At 38.8% G+C, this 14843-nt stretch overlaps 1 protein-coding gene across 2 annotated transcripts in view; it reads left to right on the top strand.

Moving 5' to 3' along the window:
- Positions 1–14843, top strand: part of UHRF2 (ubiquitin like with PHD and ring finger domains 2) — a 94448-nt gene that overhangs the window by 35389 nt on the left and 44216 nt on the right. For both annotated transcript variants that reach the window (XM_054546682.2, XM_054546683.2), the window contains exon 4: positions 12570–12788. In XM_054546682.2, the coding sequence (XP_054402657.1) occupies positions 12570–12788 (219 nt within the window). The remainder of the gene's footprint in view (positions 1–12569; positions 12789–14843) is intronic.

Raw genomic sequence — 14843 nt, 5'->3', positions numbered from 1 at the left:
CCAGAGAAAACTGAAACCTCTGGACGAGAAGCCAACAAACAAAGCAAGCAAATTGGTGTTGGAGAACCTTGGGGAAGGCTCAGGCCTTGAATTCACTAGGTATTTTGGAGGAAGGCATGTGGAATAGAACTAAAAACAAGAGGATTGGTTAATTTGTATTAACATTTTAACCACTTTTAACCCTACCTAGTGTTTAAAACAGGAAAGAAGACACGCTCTCCAGGAAATAGGATTCAATATAGGAGGTAATGGAAGGAGATGCTAGCATGAAAGCTGTGGACCAGGCGTAAAGCCTACAAAGCCTACAATCTGGACAAAGCAAGGTATTCAGATTGGAATTTGACAGAGGCTCTAGAAGAAATGTTTCAAAGTTGCAAAAAGACAGAGTACCTAAGATGTCTGAACAGTTTTACAACTGTGTAGGAATGTAGATAAATTAATAATAGGTACATAGTAACAACCAAAAAGAGCAAGCAAACACTCGAAGAAAACACAGCTGTGGAAGGAAGGAAATGTAATTAAGCATACTTCATTACTTATCTGTGAATACTATTTAGTTAACATGTAAAAAATATTGATTTTACAAACTACATAGTTTCTATGTTTAAGAAGAAGAAAAAATTTGTCAACATCTGTTAAGTGTATGGATTCTAGAGCCAGATGATCAGTTTGAATAACGTCTCTGTTTTTATTACCGTCCAAATAAATAACTTCTATGCTTCATCTGTAAAATGGGGATAGAATAATGTCAAACAGTCCTAAGGTTTGTTATAAGTATATGTGAACACTTACTTAATGCAGTGCCATGTGTTAGTAATTATAAGAGGAGGATGGAGGCAAGTGAACTGTATTTGGTGAATGTTAAGAGTAACAGTTTAACAACAAAAAATACAAAGCATGCTGTTTGAAAATGTGGAGGTAAATGAGAATGGAAAGTTTTTGCCTCTTGAGTAACAGGAGTTAAGAATGTGGTAGGTTGTGGCAGTAGACAGACTACTTGTCTTCATTGTAAGCCTTGAATGTCACCTTTTAAAGTTTGTACACATAAGGAAAAACTTCAAAAAATAGGAAGAGCCTTTTGTGTTTAGCCAGTGTTTGGATTTTCAATTGCGTAGCATTTGTGTTTATTATGGAAATCTTTAAACATTTCAGAACAGCAATATGATGAGCCCATCACCTTGCTTTAACCATTATCAACTCATAGCCAATTTTGTCTTACCTTTACCAGCACCTTTAAGCACCACTGTATTATTTTGAAGCAAGTCCTGAACCTTATATGATTTCCATTGCAAATGGCCTCATATGTGGCCCTAGAAACTGTGGATCCTAAGAAGTAAAGGTCTTAAGAAAGACCTTTACTGACCAGCTGCAAGTAGTGCAGTTAGCTGATCGTCTTCAACTACAGCACTTTCTAACTCTGCCACAGTGTTTGAAGCAAAGTTGTGCTCTTTCTTGGCCTCCCTCAGCCAGTGACCAAGTGTGACAATGCTTCTAGATTTGGCAATTTCTGCCCAATGTTAATTTCACACCTGAGCTTACCATTAGACTGGCCAAGATGTTGTCAGAGTTGAACAACACTCAGGCTTTTCCTGTCCCTTCCTTCTTTCAAAATGATAGACCAGCATCATGGTCTAAGGGCTTTTAATGCCTAGTTCTCCTTTCTTTCCCTATCTTTCATAGGTGTTGCCTTCATCTTGTCGTCTGTTTCCCAGAGTATCCAACGGACAAAATGGCTTAAAAAGGATTCTTTTTAGAGTTTGCAGAAAAGAGTTAACATCAGATCTGAGACTGGTATCCCTAAAATGGTCAGCTTATATGGGTTGGCCCTGGCCTGCTGTTTGGAAACCTTAGATTTCAAGAACATTCCCATTATTTTCTGATTAAAAATAGTTCTCTGTGCCTAAACTGTTTTTGCAAACAGTATGGTTTATGCTGAACACTTGCTTCTGGGAGTCTGGAATTCTGGTATGTGCTAGGCAGTACCTGTTATCAGCCCCTAATTACCTTGAATGCTCTCATCTGCCCTAGCAGACAATATTTCCCATGTGTTGTCACAGTTGGTTGTTGGAGGCATGCCCTGTGTGACTCTACTAGGAGATGAGAGCTTGTGTCTTAGAGAGCTTGTGTCTGGTTTCCTCTGGTCACCTCATGTGCCTTTTCTACTACTAGGAGATGAGAGCTTGTGTCTTAGAGAGCTTGTGTCTGGTTTCCTCTGGTCACCTCATGTGCCTTTTCCCTTTGCTGATTTTGCTTTTCATTGTTGTTTGTTTTTTGTTTGTTTTTTGACTGTATTAACTCAGCCATGGGTATAGCTTCATGCTGTAATGTGTAGAGGAGTCCTGTGAGTTCTACATCATTGAACCTGGGAATGGACTTGGAAACGCCGACATACAAAGTGTAACAACAAATGTCACATAAAATTCCCAATGATTCCTTAACATCAGATAACCAATCAATGTTCATAGTTCCTTAATTATCTATTTAAAAATGTACTTAGGTTGTTCACATAAGGATCAAAAACAAACCCCACCCATTACATTTAGTTGGTAAGTCTCGATCTACAGATTTCTTCCCCCTTTCCCCCCCTATTTATTTAAATAAACTGTGTCATTTGTCTTGTACAATTTTCTCAGTCTGGATTTTACTGATCACATTCCTGTAGTGATATTTGACACATTCTTCTGTTATGTGTTAGTTTCCTGAGAAGCTGATAATTACATCTAAAGTTTGATTTGATTTAAACTCTGTTAAATAGGACTACTTGAGAGAGAGTGTTTGTTTACCTATGGCATGGTATACCATCAGGAGACACATAATACTTTTCTGTGGTAAGATTCAGGTGTTGTCAGCCTGATACACTCAAAATTTGTTACCAGCTTGTATTGTAATTCCCTAGAATCCTTCAAAGGTTGACCATTGAGATTGATACTTTTAAGTAGTATTATGAACTTCCAGTGCCTTTTAACACCTATTTTTAACCTATCCCAGTTGTTACTTTGGTGCTTAGATTGTCTTGTCTTTAGTCTATGGAAGATCCTTCAAGTTTAAAGTGACATAATAGTTTTTGAATGTTTCTTTGTGTTCAGGTATAACAGAATGTTCCAGCCCTGGGTTCAGCCATGTCTAGGAATGCCAGTTATTTTGAATTGGAAATCGTATTTAGAGCACACAGTCTGTGCTGCTCATTGATATGTGTTTGGTCATGTTTCTAGGTCTTTTCATTGGAAAAGAACTAGGAAATACTTAAATATACCATGGTGAATATTGATATTTCCAATTAAATTTAGAGGAGGAAAGGGTTATAATTTAACCTCTGTGGTTTTATATTTATTTTCTCTTAACCTGAAAATCACAGTTCCTAATGATATCACTGATTTGCTTTATCCTACTCATGGTAGTTTCAGACTAACAATACTCTCATATTGCAAACAATAGGACTACTGAAAAGTTATGTGGTTTTTTTTTTTGTCTTTAGGAAATATATCATTTGGGCTGTCTAGTGAACTTGGTGTGCTTTCACATAACTTATAATTGTTTATCCTGGTGGTGTTAGGCTACCAGTTGTGTAGTTTCATTCATTTTGCTTTTGGTTTTTAGGGATTTCTCACATTTTGTTAATTGTGTTTATAATTATGTGACACATTACATAGTTCTGTAGTTAAATCTCCAAAACAAAATATAGTAAGAGAAATTGAGCTTCCATCCTGATTCCTTCTATCCTGTTTTTTTACCTAGTTTTGTTGTTGTTGTTGTTGTTGTCGTTGTTGTTGTTGTTTTGAGACAGAGTCTTGGTCTGTCACCAGGCTGGAGTGCAGTGGCACGATCTGGGCTTACTGCAGTCTCTGCCTCCCTGGGTTCAAGCGATTCTCCTGCCTCAGCCTCCCACCTAGTTATTTAAGTAACAATGTTAGTTTGGTTTATGCTTCTGTTTTAATAAAAGTGTATTGTGTATATATGCATTTGTATATACGCCGTATACCCATATCTAGTGTATATATGTGTATTTATATGTATATACACTAGATAGAAAATAGAAACTACACATACCGTTTGCACCTTATTTTTTTTAAGTTCGTATATCCTGGAGATCACTTCATAGTATATGTTTCTCATTTCTTTTTTATAGGAGCACAATATTCTATTATGTACCTGTATCGTGTTATCTTAAGGGTTTCTGTTATGGACGTTTGATTGTTTTTAGACCTGTTACAAATAGTGCAGCTATAAATAGCCTTGTGTATCTTTTCATCAGGATTTTATGTCCAGGATAGAGTCCTAGAGGTGGAATTCCTGGGTCAGAAAGTAAATGTGTAGACAGTGTGTCTGGTAATTAACAGATTCCCCTCTAAGAGGGGAAAATACCACTTTGTATTTGTCAGCAATATATGAGAGTACTTGCTTTCCCATAGCCTGTCAACAAATTGTAATCAAACTTCATAAAATATTTTAAGTAGGTCTGTGTCTTAGAATCTTCATTTTGGCAGAAGTATGATATGGATTGAAAGGTGTGATCCTAAAGATGGGGAAATGTGTTGGGCCTAGTCTGAGAAAGGTAGATTTTAACTAAGGAGATAGAGTTACGTTAAACAATCATTAACAGGTTATCGTAAGTGGGACTAAGTAACTGGATAAAGGCAATATAAGATAAATTGGAGATAACTCTTACACTTCTAAGAGCATGAAGGGTTTTTCTCAGAGAATACTGAGCACCAGCAGATTATGGGGTAGGGGGATTCCATTTTGGATGCTTTGCATTTGAAGTGCTTCTGGGACATTTCATTTCGGGGTGTAGATGGTTATATGAATCCAAAAAGTTTGGGCAAGAGTGGAGCTTTAGAGTTATCACTGTATATTTTAAAATACCTGTAGCTGAAGATGCCCAGGAAAATATTAGGTAACATTTGAGCACATAATAGGTTCCCGACTTTAAGAGTAGTTTTATGTTCCTTTTCTGTTTTTGTTTTTGTTTTTTTTCCCCTAGCAATTGACTTACTGTCTCCTTGGCTAGAATTTAAAAATGTATGCTTCATTTTCATGACTTATCTTTTACAGACTTAACTATGTATGTGTGTGACTACAGATAGAATATATATAATCCACTACATAATTCTCTCCTGAGTTTGTACAAATTTAGTTTTGGTGCAGGAATAGCTTAAATTCCCTTGCCGTGGTGCCCTGTCTCCATATAAACATAACTGTATATACAATTTTAAAACTTTGTTGAGGTTCTCTACTTAGTTCAAAATCTTCCCATTCTGGGTATTTAATTTTGACAAAGTTAAGTTAATGGAGGTGGTTCTTTTGCCACTGAAATATGCTTTTTACCGTGTTATTTAAAAACATACAGAATGATGATAATGTGTTGTCCAAGTAATTTTCACTTTACAGCTGAGAAAGGAATATCATCTGAAATAGAACAGGTTTCTGTCTTACATGGACTTAAGAATATTGAGGCAGGAAATGAATTTACAACTGTGGAATTAGAAAAGCACTAAAAGATCTAGTTTAACCTCATTTTATAGATTGAGAAAAATGTTTGTTATTTTTTTGACCAAACCATTGTGAAACAACATGAATGTATAAATACCAGATGTTGGGCTACAGACTTTAAATTTAGGTTTGACCATTAAAAAATGGGATTGGCCAAGGCGGGCGGATCACGGGGTCAGGAGATTGAGACCATCCTGGCTAACATGGTGAAACCCCGTCTCTACTAAAAATACAGAAAACCAACCAGGAGTGGTGGCAGGCGCTTGTAGTCCCAGCTACTTGGGAGGCTGAGGCAGGAGAATTGCTTGAACCCGGGAGGCGGAGGTTACACTGAGCTGAGATCGTGCCATTGCACTCCAACCTGGGCAACAGAGTAAGACTCTGTCTCAAAAAAAAAAAAGTGGGGATTGAAATGGAGAAGAGTAGAACCATAGACATAATTTTGTACTTGTCAGGTTCCTTCTTTAAGATTATTTCTGCATAATAAAAAAATACTAACTGACATTTACTTACCCCCATTATGTACTGTTCTAAGTGATTTAAAAGACTTCTCATTTTAGTTCTCAAAACCACCATATGAGATACAGTTACCATTAGGTACATTTTACAGATTAGGAATATAGTCCAAAAGGTTTGGTAACTTTCCCAAGTATACACAGTGGCCAGAAGCTAAGTTGAGGGGTTGGTGGGAGGTTGAGGGAGAAGCTAAATTGGGAATCTAAAGCTAGGCAGGCTGAAAATAGAACATCTTTTGAGTGAAGACACCAGGATTGATACAAGGATCCAAAACCTTGTCACATGAGTTGAAGGAAATTCATTAAAAATGGTTTGAATTGGGAAAGATGGTGATTGAGGCTGGGAGGGACGTTTAGGCTAAGTGTTAGATCTGTTGTGGCAAGAGTGTGTCGATTTCTTCAGGACTTAAGGCGTAGAATGCGTTCCAAAAGCTTATCTTTGATTCAGTATCAAGTACCTTCTCTTTCCTATGTCAGAACTATGTGAACACAGAGTGGCTTTTCTTAGAGTTAAAACGCCCCCCAGCCCCCATCACCTACTGTAAGATCCCACACAGGATTAATATCTATTTAATCTAAGTGAGTTAGGTACACTATTAGAGTCCTGAGCTTACGTAGTCCTCATTTGATTTGGAAGAGCCAGAGCTAGCTGCTTCTAACTTCAGGCCCACTTTGGTTTTGAGCAGGCCACTCTTAGTTGGGTAACGGTTCAAGATTTCTTCCCTTAGTTTCTACCTTTTTAATGCTGCCTCACTAGGATATGATATTTAATATCATAAATACTAATTCCTGTATTTCTCTGGCACAGTGGGTTTTTAAACTTGAGCATGCATCAGAATCACTGAGGGGATTTGTAAATGTAGATTGCTGGACCTCATTTCCAGAGTTTCTGACTAAGGGTCTGAGATGGAGCCCAATAATTTGGATTTCTAGATGATGTTGATGCTGCTGATCTGGGGACCATACTTTGAGAACCACTGCTGTAGTAGCCTGGCCTACCTTTGATAGATTGCGCTTTTTAAGAGTAAGAACCAGATGTTACTCATTTCTTTGTCCCTCTACTACCTAAAATACATAGGAACAGCAGTTTTTTTGTTTTTTTTTTAATACTTTTAAGTTCTAGGGTACATGTGCACAACGAGCTCGTTTGTTACATATGCATACGTGTGCCATGTTGGTGTGCTGCACCCATTAACTTGTCATTTACATTAGGTATATCTCCTAATGCTATCCCTCCCCACTCTCTCCACCCCACAACAGGCCCGGGTGTGTGATGTTCCCCTTCCTGTGTCCAGGTGTTCTCAGTGTTCTCATTGTTCAATTCCCACCTATGAGTGAGAGCATGCGGTGTTTGGTTTTTTGTCCTTGCGATAGTTTGCCGAGAATGATGGTTTCCAGCTTCATCCATGTCCCTACAAAGGACATGAACTCATCCTTTTTTATGGCTGCATAGTATTCCATGGTGTATAAGTGCCACATTTTCTTAATCCAGTCTATCATTGATGGACATTTGGGTTGGTTCCAAGTCTTTGCTATTGTGAATAGTGCTGCAATGAACATACTTGCAGAGCAGCAGGCCTTAATTTTACAGAAGCCATTGTGGACTGTTACTGATTTCTTTGGTCTGATGATATCAGGAAGTTAGGCCTAAAATTGAAGAACCTGGCTCAGCATGATTGCTTATGCCTGTAATCCAAGCACTTTGGGAGGCCAAGATGGGAGAATTGCTTGAGCCCAGGAGTCTGAGACCAGCCTGGGCAATATGGTGAGACCCTGTCTCCACAAAAAGTTTTAAAACTTGCCAGGCGTAGTGGCATGCATCTGTAGCTCCCACTTCTTGGGAAGCTGAGGTAAGAGGATTGCTTGAGCCTGGGAGGCCAATGCTGCAGCAGGCATGATCACACCACTGCACTCCAGCCTGGGTGATAGAGTGAGACCCTGTCTCTAAAAACAATAAATAAAAATACGTAAAATTGAAGAACCTTATAAAGCTTTAGGTTCAGGTCAGGTTAGGTTTGTAACACTTACTATTATGAAATATATGTACAGCCAAGATACTGCTAGAATTTTTACATGGTTTTACTTTCTGATGAAATTTCTTGGCTTTTTTCTTTTTAAAATGTTTCTAGAGAGCTGGCTACATATAAAAACTAGAATCTGTTTTTTCCTTTTTAATGATTGCCATTCTAACTGGCATGATATGGTATCTCAGTGTGGTTTTGATTTGCATTTCTCTAATGACCAGTGATGATGAGCTTTTTTTCGTATGTTTGTTGGCCACATAAATGTCTCCTTTTGAGAACTGTCTGTTCATATCCTTTGCCCACTTTTTGATGGGGTGGTTTGTTTTTTTTCTTGTAAAGTTGTTTAAGTTCTTTGTATATTCTGGATATTAGCCCTTTGTCAGATGGATAGATTGCAAAAATGTTCTCCCGTTCTGTAGGTTGCCTGTTCACTCTGATGGTAGTTTCTTTTGCTGTGCAGCAGCTCTTTAGTTTAATGAGATCCCTTTTGTCAATTTTGGCTTCTGTTGCCATTGCTTTTGGTGTTTTGGACATGGAGTCTTTGCCCATGCCTTTGTCCGGCATGGTATTGCTTAGGTTTTATTCTAGGGTTTTTATGGTTTTAGGTCTTACGTTTAAGTCTTTAATCCATCTTGAGTTAATTTTTATATAAGGTGTAAGGAAAGGGTCCAATTTCAGTTTTCCACATATGGCTAGCCAGTTTTCCCAGCGCCATTTATTAAATAGGGAATCCTTTCCCCATTTCTTGTTTTTGTCAAGATTGTCAAAGATCAGATGGTTGAAGATGTGTGGCGTTATTTCTGAGACCTCTGTTCAGTTCCATTGGTCTATATGTCTGTTTTGGTACCAGTACCATGCTGTTTTGGTTACTGTAGCCTTGTATAGCTTGAAGTCAGGTAGCATGATGCCACCAGCTTTGTTCTTTTTGCTTAGGATAGTCTTGGCTGTACGGGCCCTTTTTTAGTTCCATATGAAATTTAAAGTAATTTTTTCTAATTCTGTGAAGAAAGTCAATGGCAGTTTGATGGGGACAGCATTGAATCTATAAATTACTTTGGGCAGTATGGGCATTTTCACAATACTGATTCTTCCTATCCATGAGCATGGAATGTTGTTCTGTTTGTTTGTGTCCTCTCTTATTTCCTTGAGCAGTGGTTTGTAGTTCTTCTTGGTGAGGTCCTTCACATGCCTTGTAAGTTGTATTCCTAGGTATTTTATTCTCTTTGTAGCAATTGTGAATGGGAGTTCACTCATGATTTGGCTCTGTTTGTCTGTTATTGGCGTATAGGAATCCTTGTGATTTTTGCACATTGATTTTGTATCCTGAGACTTTGCTGAAGTTGCTTATCATCTTAAGAAGATTTTGGGCTGAGACGATGGGGTTTTCTAAATATACAATCATGTCATCTGCAATCAGAGACAATTTGACTTCCTCTCTCCTGTTTGAATACTTTCTTTCTCTTGCCTGATTGCCCTGGCCAGAACTTCCAATACTGTGTTGAATAGGAGTGGTGAGGGAGGGCATCCTTGTCTTGTGCCAGCTTTCAAAGGGAATGCTTCCAGTTTTTGCCCATTCAGTATGATACTGGTTATGGGTTTGTTATAAATAGCTCTTATTATTTTGAGATACATTCCATCAAAACCTAGTTTATTGAGAGTTTTTAGCACGAAGGGGTTGAATTTTGTAGAAGGCCTTTTCTGTGTCTGTTAAGATAATCATGTGATTTTTGTCATTGGTTCTGTTTATGTGATGGATTATGTTTATTGATTTGCATATGTTGAACCAGCCTTGCATCCCAAGGATGAAGCCGACTTTGATCATGGTGGATAAGCTTTTTGATATATGATGCTGGATTCGATTTGCCAGTGTTTTATCGAGGATTTTTGCATCAATGTTCATAGGGATATTGGCCTGAAGTTTTCTTTTTTGTTGTGTCTCTGCCAGGTTTTGGTATCAGGATGATGTTGGCCTCATAAAATGAGTTAGGGAGGAGTCACTCTTTTCCTATTGTTTGGAATAGTTTCAGAAGAAATGGTACCCACCTCCTCTTTGTACCTCTGGTAGAATTCAGCTGTGAATCCGTCTGGTCCTAGGCTTCTTTTGGTTGGTAGGCTATAAATTACTGCCTCAATTTCGGAACTTGTTATTGGTCTATTTAGAGATTCGACTTCCTCCTGATTTAGTCTTAGGAGGGTGTATGTGTCCAGGAATTTATCCGTTTCTTCTAGATTTTCTAGTTTGTGTAGAGGTGTTTATAGTATTCTCTGATGGTAGTTTGTATTTCTGTGGGATCAGTGGTGATATCCCCTTTATCATTTTTTATTGTGTCTATTTGGTTCTTCTCTCTTTTCTTCTATATTAGTCTGGCTGGCAGTCTATTTTGCTGATCTTTTCAAAAAACCAGCTCCTGGATTGTTGATTTTTTTGTTTTGAAGGGCTTTTAATGTCTCTATCTCCTTCAGTTCTGCTCTCATCTTAGTTATTTCTTGTCTTCTGCTAGCTTTTGAATGTGTTTGCTCTTGCTTCTCTAGTTCTTTTAATGCTGGAGAGGATGTGGAGAAATAGGAACGCTTTTATACTGTTGGTGGGAGTGTAAATTAGTTCAACCATTGTGGAAGACAATTCCTCAAGGATCTAGAACCAGAAATACCATTTGACCCAGCAATCCCATTACTGGGTGGTGTATACCCAAAGGATTATAAATCATTCTACTATAAAGACACGTGCACACATATGTTTATTGCAGCACTGTTCACAATAGCAAAGACTTGGAACCAACCCAAATACCCGTCAATGATAGACTGGATAAAGAAAATGTGGCACATACACCATGGAATACTATGCAGCCATAAAAAAGGATGAGTTCCTGTCCTTTGCAGGGACATAGATGAAGCTGGAAACCATCATTCTCAGCACACTAACACAGGAACGGTAAACCAAACACCACATGTTCTCACTCATAAGTGGAAGTTGAACAATGAGAACCCATGGACACAGGGAGGGGAACATAACACAGCGGGGGCCTGTCGGAGGGTTGGGGGCTAGGGGAAGGATAGCATTAGGAGAAATACCTAATGTAGATGACGGGTTGATGGGTGTGTGTAGCAAACCACCATGGCACATGTATACCTAAGTAACAAACCTGCACGTTCTGCACAGGTATCCAAGAACTTATATTTAAAAAAAAGAAAGAAACTGGAATCTTTCCTTTCTCTTTCAGGGAAAATGAAGGCTATTGGAATATGCTAGGTTCATGTTCTTATAAGTATTGCAAATGGCAGAACTTGATGAACTTGTACAAAGATCAGAAAGAGGCCATCATCTAGTCCTATTAAAACTTAAACTTGGGGCCGGGTGCGGTGGCTCATGCCTGTAATCCTAGCACTTTGTGAGACTGAGGTGGGTGGATCACCTGAGGTCAGGAGTTCGAGACCAGCCTGGCCAACATGGCAAAACCCCGTCTCTACTAAAAATACAAAAATTAACCGGGAGTGGTGGCACATGCCTGTAATCCCAGCTACTTAGGAGGCTGAGGCAGGAGAATCACTCGAACCCAGGAGGTGGAGGTGGCGGTGAGCTGAGATCGCACCACTGCACTCCAGCCTGGCCGACAGAGTAAGACTCCATCTCATAAAACAAAACAAAAAACTTGATTGAGGCCTGACATGGTGGCTCACGCCGGTAGTCGCAGTACTTTGGTAGGCCAAGGCAGGGGGTTGCTTGAGGCCAGGAGTTCAAAACCAGCCTCATGAACATAGTAAGACCCTGCTTCTACAAAAGAAAAACATGTTAGCTGGGTGTGGTGGCATGTGCCTGTAGTACCAGCTACTCAGGCAGCTCAGGCTCGGGGATTTCTTGAGCCCAGGAGTTTGACGCTATAGTGAGCTATTATCATGTCACTGTACTGCAGCCTAGGTGGCAGAGTGAGACCTTGTCTCAGAAACCAAAACAAAACATGGGTTAAAAAAATGTAGAGCAAGAGCTTGTGTTTTTATCACCCTCCCCAGTCCCCTACTTTCCCAGCTAGCAATGAATGTCTTAATAAGACTTTAACAAGAATTGTTTTGCTCTGGGAAGTCAAATCATGAGTGTATATCATTTAAGTGCCATTACAAATATTCAGTCTCCCATTGCGAATATCTAGATTATAACAGTAATACGTGACTGAATAGATACATAACATATGGTTTATTCTAGAAAAATAGTATATAGCTCCCTCAAAGTAGTTGATTGTGGTTCTTGAATGTGGGCTGAACACTTACTTGCCTGACAACCTGCAAGCCATGAAGAGATCCACATCTCCAAGGCCTAGTGGGAATGGGGAGGCAGTTCATGCTCATACTTACAGAAACTACCCTGTAGGTATCACAGTACAGGTGAGAAACCAACATGAAGTAACACCTGCTATTTAAGGACACTGCAACCTATTTTACTCTTTCTCTTAGATGATTAACACAGCAAATTAGGTTTTTCTGTACATTGCATAAAACTTTAGTTGTCTTTGGTAATCATAAGCCATGTGGTTTTCTCTCTCCTCAGATACCCAGAAAGCGGTACTCTAGAAATGAATGTCAAGGATCTTAGACCACGAGCTAGAACCATTTTGAAATGGAATGAACTAAATGTTGGTGATGTGGTAATGGTTAATTATAATGTAGAAAGTCCTGGACAAAGAGGATTCTGGTTTGATGCAGAAATTACCACATTGAAGACAATCTCAAGGACCAAAAAAGAACTTCGTGTGAAAATTTTCCTGGGGTAAGATTGTCTTCACTGGTGCCGCTTAATTACTGAATTGATCAAGGAATGTATTTTTAGGTATTAAGCACGTGTACCTTAGTAAAAAAAGATGGAGTCTATAAAAGATGGAAATTTCCATACTGAAGGAGAATATTTTTATAAATTCTTAAGAATTTTTAAAAGTTAAGAATGGCTTAGATCTTCAACTTTAAGGTTGGAGATACTGTTTGGAAGAATGTTGGAAATAACTGAGTGTTTTATTACAGAAGTTCTTCCTCGTAGAATTGTTATAGATTGAACAAAACCATATATAAAAGCATTTTAATAACTATAATTGCTATGAGGATCTGTGTTGATGTAATAGCGGTGGATGACTACTTAACCGGCTGTCTGCTGGACTTCTAAGACTAGCTGAAATTTTCCTTCATAGTCATTTTTCAACTTACAGAATTTAAACTTAATGAAGAGAATTCAGAATGCAAAATGTCACCTGAATCAAATCATTCAGATATTTCTATCATTTCTTTCTTTTCTTTTCTTTTTTTTTCTGTCTTTCTGTCTCTCTCTCTGTCTCTCTGTCTCTCTCTCTCTCCCTCCCTCTCTCTCTCCCTCTCTCTCTCTCCCTCCCTCCCTCCCTCTCTCCCTGCCTCCCTCCCTCCCTCCCTCCCTCCCTCCCTCTCTCCCTCTCTCCCTCCCTCTCTCCCTCCCTCCCTCTCTCCCTCTCTCCCTTCCTCTCTCTCTCCCTCCCTCTCTCCCTCCCTCCCTCCCTCCCTCTCTCCCTCTCTCCCTCCCTCTCTCCCTCTCTCTTCCTCTCTCTCCCTCTCTCTTCCTCTCTCTCATCTCTTGTTCTGTCACCCAGGCTGGAGTGCAGTGGCATGATCTTGGCTCACTGTAACCTCTGCCTCTTGGGTTCATGCAATTCTCCTGCCTCAGCCTCCCAAGTAGCTGGGACTACAGGCGTATGACACCACGCCCACCTAACTTTTATATTTTTAGTAGAGATGGGGTTTCACCATGTTGGCCAGGCTGGTCTCGACTCCTGCCCTCAAGTGATGTACCCGCCTCTGCCTCCCAAAGTGTTGGGATTACATGTATGAGCCACTGCGCCCAACTTTCTATCATTAATTTTTTAAGAAATACTTCCAGATGTTTCCCAAAGTGATAAAGTACTAGGCATTATTTGAGTTACTTTTTTACACTTTGGAAAACATTGTCACTCTTTTTCTTTGTCTGCTGCTTCTGAATAATTTGCTGAATAGTCACTAATTTCCTTTTTAATAAAATCTGTTAATCATTTCCAGTTCTTTATTATCAGTAATTACATAAACATCCTTGTATATGCATTTTTGTGCATTTCTTTTCTTTAGAATAAATTGTTAGATTTGTTTTATTGAGCATTGAGGATTTTAGAATAACCCTGACAATTTTTGTTTTTTTTAAAAAAAAGGGAGAAACAGCTAAACGAATATTCATGTCAAGTTCTGATTAACTGGATTAGTGATACAAGGTGACAAATCTTGAAACAATGATTAAAAATCTAAAGCGAGGATAGGCAAGCTTATAGCCCACTAGCTGCCTATTTTTGTAAATAAAGTATCATTGGAACACAACAGTGGCCATTAATTTATGTATTGTCTGTGGCTATTTTTGTGCTCAACAGTATTGTTGAATAATTGCAACTGAGACCATCTAGCCTGCAAAGCCAAAACTACTTATTTTCTGTCTCTTCGTGGGAAAAGTTTGCTGACTCCTGAGATTTAAAAAAAAGAAAAAAAATGATGCGAGATGTTGAAAACTTATATTTTAGAGAACAGATTTCAGAACTTACAAACAAAAGTGTGATTCTATTGCTAGACTGAGGGTATAGCTCAATCACAGACTTCTAAACAACTTGAAACCCTGATATGGATGCAAATCATGAAGAAGGAGAAAGCCCCTAAATAAACTAGCTATGTTAGGAGCCTTATAACCTACTTGAGTGTTGGAAGTAGAAAGCATGTGTACACAATAGAATAACAGCACACATAGCATTGAGCTAAAAAAGCTTGTTATTAAAAAAAGATTTCCTGGCCG

Source organism: Pongo abelii, chromosome 13 (assembly GCF_028885655.2).
Source record: "Pongo abelii isolate AG06213 chromosome 13, NHGRI_mPonAbe1-v2.0_pri, whole genome shotgun sequence".
Classification (NCBI taxonomy): domain Eukaryota; kingdom Metazoa; phylum Chordata; class Mammalia; order Primates; family Hominidae; genus Pongo; species Pongo abelii.
Note: the sequence above shows the minus strand (reverse complement) of the source record. Positions and strands in the feature narration are given on the sequence as shown.